The sequence below is a fragment of the Egretta garzetta genome, unplaced genomic scaffold, assembly GCF_000687185.1.
Source record: "Egretta garzetta isolate BGI_Z169 unplaced genomic scaffold, ASM68718v1 scaffold891, whole genome shotgun sequence".
Classification (NCBI taxonomy): Eukaryota; Metazoa; Chordata; class Aves; order Pelecaniformes; family Ardeidae; genus Egretta; species Egretta garzetta.
In genome coordinates, this window is record NW_009258689.1 from 208174 (window position 1) to 217296 (window position 9123).

Here is a 9123-nt window from a genome sequence, read left to right on the forward strand (position 1 = left end):
AACTCGCACCTCCTCCTGCCTCCTTCCAGCCGCGGAGGTCGAGACCACCAGCTGTGCCTTTCCTCTGCCTGCGGAGCAAGCTTCTGTGCACCAGGTTCTGCTTATCCTGGCAAAGATTCAAAAAGTTTGTTAGCCCTTGCGTTTACGTGCCTCACTTTCTAGCTTAGTTCGATAAGTAACGCCTCCCGGTAGCAAACCTTCTGCGCTGTAGGAGGCATCTTTTGTAGGAATGCAGCGTTTTAAGCGTGCAGACGGAGGTCTGCTCGTCTCTGCTGCTGCTGTGGTAGTTTGCTGCTGGGCAAGGAGCGATGAGCAGAATTCCATCTGCACGCTCAGGGAACTCGGGAATTGCAAATTGCAGGCTCTTCAGGTAGAAAACTGGGTAACGTTCAGCGTGAGTCAAGTCTCTAAGCTGCCTGCGTTTGGGTTTCGTGACAGCCTAAATAGAACGGCTTGGTTTCTGCCTTAGGGCAGAAGGAAGGGTGGTCAGCTGCACGCTAACCTCCCTCGGAAGAGGTAAAATTCAGGAACGCACATACGTGTGGGGCGAAGGGAGATAATGAACTGCATTGCCCCTCTGTGAGGCTCTTAGCCTCATCTAGCTGGCAAGAAAAGGACTGTCTGGGATGGGTGGGTGCACAGAAAAGAAGTTCCCGAATAATGGGGAAAATACACAGTGTTTTCTGAAGGCGTTTTGCAAATGTAGCACTCAGACGTTCTGCCGACAACCACCACCCAAGTGGTTCTGGCTCTGAGTGTACATTGCAACGCAGAGCTGATCGTGCCCGATACTTAATGCAACAGCGAGTCCTGAGGTTACCCCACGACTCTGCGTATCCGTTCACAGTCCTGTGCCAGCAGACCTTTCCAGGGCGACGCGGTTCCTAGCAAGCGAGCACGCAGAACCGTGCACTCTTAAATTTGCCTCTCCCGGCCCGCGTCTCGGTTTCATCGCCTGTAAATGGAAATAACTCCGAGCTGGCTCATGCTATGAGCACCTGTCAAGCCCTTGTGGCTGATGCTTGCGTAACGTTTGGCGTTCCCTGTGCGGCTAAGGGAGCGAGATGCAGGCACTCCCTTTACCTGCTTTTGTAGATCTGGGTCTGAGTTGCCCCAAACCCACAGCTTGGGCCTTGGTTGAGGATTTGCAGGTGCAGCGTCTCTCTCTTTCTCAGACCTCATGCCGTTTTTCTTGTTGTTGCACAGTGGTTTGAGCCTTCCCAGTTTGGGACTTGGTGGGCAGTCCTGTCTACAAGCATGAACTTGGCTGGAGGCTTAGGCCCCATTGTCGCTGCTCTCGTGTCTCTGAACTACGATTGGCGCATGACTTTGTCCTTCTCTGGCTTCATCTGCGTGGTTGTCTCTTTTGTTTGCCTTGTCCTGATTAAAAACGAGCCGTCGGATGTTGGGCTACCCAACATTGAACAAGGAGCCAAGAAAGGCAAGAAAGGTGAGCATGAGACTTTGCCGTAAGCGGGCAGCCGCAGGAGAAGGTGCGGTGCCTTCTGTCTGTTCTGGCGCAAATGTGTCGCGCTCAGTGCACCGAGACCTCCGTCCTTCCCGAAACTGCTGCTCGGCGGGATGCATCTAAGGGGTTGTTTTCAGCAGCTTTATTCTGGTAACCGTTGAGCTGCTGCGCTGAAGTTACAAATCGTATAAAGCAAGCCCCAGTGTAAACTTGTGGGAAGGGGCCAGCGTGCGGGCTTCTGAGACTGCCGCAGCAAAGTGCAGCAGAGCAGAGGAAGAGCCTGACCGCCAGTTAGTTCAGCTGGCAGACCAAGGGAACAGAACTAATGTGTGTCTGTGCTGAGACACGGCTGGCTGTTTCATCTCCCTGCCTGCGTAATGTCTTCCTGCCAACAGTGCCCTCATTTTCTTGGGGCTTTATTTGCTTAGGCTGTGACCCGAGTCTCCTGGGGGAGAGAAAAAAGACAACAGCAGGGAATGCTTCCTTAAGCCTGACCTTGCTCTCCTCCATGCTACCGGAGGACAGGTAGTTCTCCCCTCACCCCACCGTGGGTCCTCTTGACCCCTGGCTTGTGGTGGACTCTGCTCAGTGTTTTCTGCCCTAACCTAGGACAGCTGGTTAGTAAATGTTTGTTCAGACCACTGAGTTGGTGCTCCTCTGACAGCAGGACAGGTAGAGGGGGATTGCAACAGAGGTTCGCTGTAGGATTTTAAAGGCCGGGGGAAACTCGTCCTGCCTTCCCCGCTGCCCTGCGATGCCTGTGCTACCAGACTTGACCTCTTTGTGTATAAACCCAATATTGCTTCCCCAGAGTCTTCTCTGGGGAGGGGAGGTTTGTAGTCATTCTCGGGTGGCTGATGCAAAAACGAAAGTAGCACCTGAAAGTCAGCGTCTTTGGGTCTGTGTAGTGGCTTTCACAGGCAGAGCAAAAATCTGGAGAAGCCGATGGTTTTTCTAACAACCTTTGCGAAGGGTTTATTGCAAGTGCAATACAGAAAATTACTGGGAGTAGCTTTTTGCTTATTCTTTTGAAATCTTTAACGAATGTGGAATAAATTGACAGAAAAGATTCTGAAATCACGGCAAGCCCAGACCAAAGGGGAGGGAAAGCCATTCGCTGCTGGTAGCTACGAAGAGCTCCCTCTGTAAGGATGCCCTTATGCATGAATCCTGCCTGCAGGTGTGTCTGTGGCGGCGCTGAGTCGGTGTGGGTCAGTAGCCGTGCTCGAGCAGTGGTAACATCCCTCCCGATCTTCCCTACAGGTTCCTCCAGCGACAACAGCACTTTGACAGAGCTGCTGCTCTCGCCGTACCTCTGGGTACTCTCAACGGGCTACCTGGTCGTTTTTGGAGTGAAAACGTGCTGTACCGACTGGGGACAGCTCTTCCTGATCCAGGAGAGGGGACAGTCCATGCTTGTGGGTAAGATGCAAAGCTGCCTTTTTAAGCTTTGTGGCTGCAATTTGGGAGGTGTGGCAGAGAGCTCGACTGGGCACAGCAAAAGGACACAGGCACCTCCGTCTGGGGGACTTGTTTGCTCGCCTCCTGCCTGTCCGTTTAGGTACACGTAGCTACTGAAGTGACTTGCCACTGAAGTTACTGCACGCGCCAAGCGCCCCAGTGCTGCCTTGTGCCAGGGCCCTCTTGGGATGGGCAGACGGGCGTTCCTGTGCAAGGATGAGCTGGAGGTCTTGTCCAGCAGAGCCGCTCTGAGCTTGTGGTGAGCTGACAGCAGTTGGGCTTGGTCTAAAGCACGCAACAGCTTTGCTGTTGTGACCAAACCTGATGGCCTGGTCTTTGCCTCGTCTGCATTCCAGGTAGTTCCTACATGAGTGCCTTGGAGATCGGGGGTCTGGTGGGAAGCATTGCTGCTGGATACCTTTCTGACAGAGCAGTAGCAAGAGTAAGTAATCTGGACCCTCAGGTGTGCTGGGCAGTTGACACAGCGTCAATCGGAGCTGCTTCAGAATTTTTACGTGTGTTTTTTGCTTCCTTCCTGAGTGCTTAAAGACGATCTTTTATTTTTCCCCCCCTCTCTAATGCTTGTACCAGTTGTGGAGCGGAGTGCTCCCCTCGTTTACATTGCTCTGGAGACTCACGATACCCAGAATGCAGAGGCAGGGAGGTGCTGCCTCATGCCAGAAAACAGCCATTCTTGGTACCATGTTTCTTCCTTCTGTCTTCCCAAGCTCTTCTTTTGCATGCGGTTCTGTGTCTAAACTGCCCTGCTTTGGAATGGGCCTTCTGAAAATCAGAGCGTTCTTGATGAACCCTCCTCTTCCCTTTCACGCAGCGGTAGGCTGGGAGGGACACAGCCCACCTCAGCAGCTCAACCGAGGTGTTCAGTCAGGGTGGCGTGGCCACTGCGTGGCACAGCTGAGAAATGGGCCCCTACCCCGTTCTGCCATGTGCTTGAGGACGACCGCTGAACACCCTAGAAGGTGTTGGGAAATACGTGTGCCGGTGTTAGGGATTGCAATACGCCTGTCGGCTTTAAGGTGTCTGAGCTGTTGAATTTGTGGGTTTTACTGCGCTCTCTGGATTTCCACGTTGAAAGAAATATGATTGTTGATAGCTGTCTTCTGGCTGAAAAACCCCCACGTTACAACCCAGTGGTGGGATCTGAAGCCAAATTCAGGGTGGAAATAGAGCGCGGGTGATGACAGAAGAATCGTTCATCACAGTCTGACTGCGGGCAGCCCTCGAACCAAACCAAGGAGTCTCGCTGAAAGGCGTGCTTTTGATGTGCCACCCCTGTTCCTGGCTGGGCCGTGTGGGTGGCGTTAGTTACTACGAGCATATGATGGAAGGAGTCCTTCCGGTTTCTGACCCTCGGTTTCCCTTCCTGGGTTACAGGTGGGTCTGTCAAGCTACGGGAATCCTCGGCACACGCTGCTGCTTTCCATGATGGCTGGGATGTGCGTGTCCATGTTTCTCTTCCGCGTCACGGTGACAGGCGATTCCCCCAAGGTAATCCATGCACGAGCAGCTGACCCTAAGTTGCAGGGGTAGGCCTCTAGTCGCGAGGAGTTTGACGATGGGGAGCGTGACTGCTTTCTTCACCCTTCCCGAGAACCGTAGGTTTGCGTTTCCTTCGTTTGCGCTGCAGAGAAGCAGGCTGACTTAGTCTGGTTTGGGCTGCTTCAGCTGCCGAAGTCGGCTTGGGTAGCCTGCCGAACCGGCTGCAGTGGAGACGTGACTTGCATCTGCCCCAGTGATAAATGAAACCTATTTTCTCCTTTCCGTTTTTTTTTCTTCTTCAGGAAAATCACTTCTGGACTGTAGCCTTGCAGCCTCTAGCTGATCTTACAGGCCTAAAAGAACATGAGGTTTCTGCCTTGCGTTTTTTCTCCCTCTGCCTGTTTCTGCTTTCGCTGATCTGCCTTTTTCCTATCCTGGGAGGTTGGTTAGCGCTCCAGAACTTAGAACCAGGGCATTGAGAAGATTACTGTAAGTTTTGTAAAAGAAACCTTTTCTTGTAATCATTTGATCACGCTAACTGACTCTGAAAGCCTGAACATAACATTTTTCACTTCTTATATAGAAGAAGGTTCTGAGGACGTTTGTTCATCAGGTAAAACGTAGCCAGTTAGGGGGTCTTGCGAGTGAGGTCAGGAGGAGCGATTCTGTTCCTGCAGGTGCCTTCCTGCTTAGCTTCGGCAAGCATTTTCCTAACTCTTTGTTTCTGTTTCCCCTCTGGAAAAAAGATGGAAAATACTTGGGCATCTTGAAATGGCATTTAGAGTTCAGAAAGTGTGCTGTAATCTTGAGGTGGTCAAGTTACTTCTCCCTTGTTGCCCTCGCCCAAGCGACTGATAAATCCTGAGCCAGGTAGCTTTCTTAGAACGTAAGCTCACACTGAAGCTCAGGCTGTTGGGGTTTTTTGGCTTTGTTTCTCAGGCTGTTGGGGTTTTTTGGCTTTGTTTCTGTGTTTGGTTAGTAACATCGAGGTTACCAGATAGTGGCTACAGGCAAATGAAGATGCTCCCATCAGTCGCTTGCATCTAAAATGAGGAAAGCTTTTAGTTGGTGTCTCCAGGATCGTTTTTAAAAGTGACTCGATTCACAGCTCTCTCCTGTGATTTCACGAGCTCGTTGCCCATCTCTCTTCAGCGTTCTGGTTCTTTCTTGCAAACCAGCACCTAGTGTATGCACTCAGCATAGGGGGCGGAACTGTAGGAGAGGGGAGAGCTCGCGCTGGCTGAGAGGGTGGTGTGGTGGAGGTGCAGCTGGGCTGCACGTACGTGGGGTCCGCCACGGGCTTGAGCTCTTCTGTCTGCAGGCCAGGGAGCTGGTGGCAGCCTGAAAATGTCAAAACCCCCTCATACCGTGCATAGGCTCTGAGATTTGTCAGCAGCTGCTGATTGACAGCAGTGAGACGCACAGATCCTGTTTCTGATCTTAACTTGTTTTGACAGCTGTGGATCCTGACGCTGGGAGCTGTGTTTGGGTTCTCCTCCTATGGGCCGATCGCCCTGTTTGGAGTTATAGCCAACGAAAGTGCCCCTGCCAACCTGTGCGGCACCTCCCACGCCATAGTGGCCCTCATGGCCAATGGTGAGTAACGCCCGTTTCCCCGAAAACCAAACCAAGCCTGTGGGTGTTCTTCCTGACACGTGGTCTAGCCCCTGGGTGCCAAGTTACTGACCGCGGGAAGCCGCCTAAGAAGCAGAGATCATGGAGTTGGAAGCCTCAGGGATGCTTCCTGCTGCACCCGACAGGTTTTTGCCTTGTGCTTTAAGTTCAAACCAGGCCCGAGGAATTTTGATGTATGCAAAAATGAGTACTGGCAGGTAAAATTGACATGCTTGAGCGTTGCTAATTTTCTGCTTATTTTTCCTTACAGTTGGGGGTTTTCTGGCTGGACTACCCTTCAGTACCATCGCCAAGCACTACAGCTGGGCCACGGCCTTCTGGGTAGCCGAAATCACCTGTACCGGTAGCACGGTGGCTTTCTTCTTACTGCGGAACATCCGCACCAAAATGGGCCGGATTCCCAGGAAGGCTGACTGAGGAGGAGCTGTTTGGTGAAAAGAACGCTCCCGTGCTGCTGTGAATGATGCTCGGTTTTTTGTTTAACTGGCCTAGGAGCGAGTTTACTTATTGCTGCAACCTAGATAAAAGTATCTTGATTTCTCGTCCACTGTCAAGTGCGTGAGGGCACAAGGTTCCTGCTACCGATCACTTTTTCTCTCGAGATAATTCAGCTAGTTTACATTCACAATGATTTTGCTGTACCTCCTTCTCACAGCACTGTTGGGGAAGCCAGCGGGCTTCGCAGCCTGAGCTTCCCCACTACCAGTGCTCTAAAATGACTGGCTTTGGGTGCTGTCATGTTTAGTTTTGTCCTTTCTGTTTGTCTCAGCTATTAACTGGCAATTCAGCCTCGTTGTCCAGGGGTGCTAAAGCGAGCCTTTGCCGCGTTCGTTCATCCCCTCCGGCCACTGCAAGCGCAGCCATCTGGCTTTCCTTAGGCCTGAGCTCCCTGCGCGCTCTCGGCAGAGCAGTGAGTGGTGATCGTTAACGGTTCAGCCTCGTGGCTGATTTGAGAGCAGCGCAGCTTTAGCTTTACCCGGGATTAGGTGTTAGGAGCGAGGGTGGTATTTTGCTCTGGACGAACGGAACGCTGACACGGTGCTGCGGCAGGGCTCTCTGCGGCACTCCAAAACAGGCAGGTTTCCGAGAAATTCTTGCCGCTTCAGGGGAGACGGTTCAGAGAAGCTCCTTCTGTTGAACCGATCCCGACCAGTGCGATTTCTGTGTACAGTGTTAATGATTTGCAAGGGAGGCAGCTGCTGCCAGGTCAGCTCATAACAAGCGCCCTGCAAATCAACCAGGAAAACCGACCTGGCAGCAGGTATTGCGACAGCAGCTACTGCCGGCCCACAACTTCTGCAGCTGGGTTTCGTGAAAGCCCGTATTTTTAGCATCAGCTTGTATTTTTTTCAGCGCAAGGTGCGTCATCTGGGATGTTTTCGGTCAAGACCTGCATCTCTCATGGCTGCGGGCAGGGGCTTGGGCTACCTCTGAGAGTCGGCCTTAGCAGAGCCACCGCCGACAGCCAGCGCCTTGAGCAGTCAGGCCCAGCACTCTGCAGTAAGGTTTTTGACCAGGCTTCTGTTGAATATTCTTGGTTTTCCCCGAAAGGATATACTGCTTGAGGGTCCGGGAAGAGGCAAGTTCAACTCGTGAAGGACCCGTGGGCAGGTACTTTGCCAAACAGCTTGGTTGCGAGCAGGTAGCCAGCCTTAATTAAAACAATGGAAGTGAATGACATTTTGTACTTAATTGTATGATCATCTCCTATCTGTGAAATAAAAACAGAGCAGTGTCACAAGGGCTCTGGTTTTCTTACGGAGAATGATGCAAGCAGAACTACCCAAACCCGCTCATCCTCTCGAGGTGCTGCCGCAGCGGATTTACCCTGCCAACAGAAAACAAACGGCCATCTGCCTCTTTGAGGAACATTTATTACTTCTATGTAGAAACCCTCTGCAAAACCATAAGTTAGAGCTATACAGGAAAATCCATATATACAATTATGAAATGAAAGAAAACCATCGACTCTGGTAGGGCCACGGACCCGCACCTTCTCTTTCTTTCTTCACTCAAGGGCAGGGGAGCCGCAACAGCAGCATAAGCCTCTGTGGCCCAGTGTAAACAGCAGTAACAGGTCTGTTTAAGGTAAATTTCACAATGAGGGGGCATAAAACAGTATCTTGGGAGATAATGAAGCACATTTCAGGGATATGCAGTCTCTGCTGTGGAGGAGAGCACTCTGGGAGAGGCCAGGCGGGGGAGAGAGAGGCCCTGCTCTTGGGAGAAAGGAGTCCGTGCAACAGGCGAGGCTTTCTCTACGATCCAGGTCCGAAGGGTCCAGCTTTCTCTGCCACCTCCAGAGCAAGTTTCAAGTTCTGGTCAAACAACTCGCATCTGAAACGGTCAGAAAAGCAGAAGGGGATGACTTTACTTGCAGAACAGGCTAACGAAGATGGGACCTCTACATCCTTTGGCTCTGCATCCTTCAAGGAGAGATTATGCAAGTCATGAGACCGCAACCCTGACCGCTGTTGAGCTTTGGCTTGGCTGTTACACACGAGTAAAGCTGCTCCAGGGTTACGTTAGGACAGCGGGGATTGTAGCAAGGAAGAGTGGCGCTGGAAAAAGCACAGGTCAGTGTCCCGTCCCTACAGCAGTGCGCTGGGCCTTCCCCCTCCCCTCAACCTCGGGGCCCGCTTTGCTACTTCAGGGCTGTGAGCATTTGTTACTGCACAGGCAGAAGGTGACAAGGGCTTACGGCTGCGTTATTAAAAGTGAGGTTTTCCTTACCGGATTGGCATCTCCAGGGAGTAGAAAGGATTCTTCAGAGCAAAGTCGGAGTAAATCTCATAGATCTTGCGGAGAAGGGCATCTATCCCCGCCTGCCTCGGGTCAGCAAGAACCATGAATTTGATGCCTGGAGCCACAACGACAGAAGTGCGAGGAAGGCCGAGCTCTGTGACAGCCCCAGCAAAGCAGAGCGGCTCCGGGGGCCCGGGGCAAGATGGTACCTGTCAGCGTCTGGAAGCAGTGCAGCTTGAAGGTGTCCGTCTCCAGCATCTCGATCCCGGAGCTCCCGACCTCGGGCGACAGCTGCGACCCGATGGCGAAGAGCC

General features: G+C 52.3%; 2 protein-coding genes across 2 annotated transcripts in view; one reads left to right on the forward strand and one right to left on the reverse strand.

Annotated features, from left to right (window-relative positions):
* Nucleotides 1-7827, forward strand: part of SLC37A4 (solute carrier family 37 member 4) — an 8176-nt gene extending 349 nt beyond the window's left edge. Inside the window, exons 2-7 of the mRNA XM_009648998.2 lie at nt 1207-1450; nt 2732-2890; nt 3286-3371; nt 4325-4438; nt 5887-6025; nt 6315-7827. Coding sequence (XP_009647293.1) covers nt 1207-1450; nt 2732-2890; nt 3286-3371; nt 4325-4438; nt 5887-6025; nt 6315-6481 — 909 coding nt within the window. The 3' untranslated portion in view covers nt 6482-7827. The remainder of the gene's footprint in view (nt 1-1206; nt 1451-2731; nt 2891-3285; nt 3372-4324; nt 4439-5886; nt 6026-6314) is intronic.
* Nucleotides 7828-7940: 113 nt separating this feature from the next.
* Nucleotides 7941-9117, reverse strand: TRAPPC4 (trafficking protein particle complex 4). The gene is made up of 3 exons (XM_009649007.2): nt 9019-9117; nt 8798-8924; nt 7941-8401 (listed from the first exon to the last, which is right to left on the reverse strand). The coding sequence occupies exons 1-3, from the start codon at nt 9065-9067 to the stop codon at nt 8323-8325; spliced, it is 255 nt and encodes an 84-aa protein (XP_009647302.2). The 5' UTR covers nt 9068-9117; the 3' UTR covers nt 7941-8322.
* Between the last annotated feature and the right edge of the window lie 6 nt (nt 9118-9123).

Coding starts and splice junctions, on each gene's coding strand:
- TRAPPC4 (XM_009649007.2), bottom strand. CDS start 9,067: ATGCTGGAGACGGACACCTTCAAGCTGCACTGCTTCCAGACGCTGACA. Junction 8,925..9,018: donor CTGCTTCCAGACGCTGACAG/GTACCATCTTGC, acceptor TTGTGGCTCCAG/GCATCAAATTCATGGTTCTT. Junction 8,402..8,797: donor TCCCTGGAGATGCCAATCCG/GTAAGGAAAACC, acceptor TGACCGTTTCAG/ATGCGAGTTGTTTGACCAGA.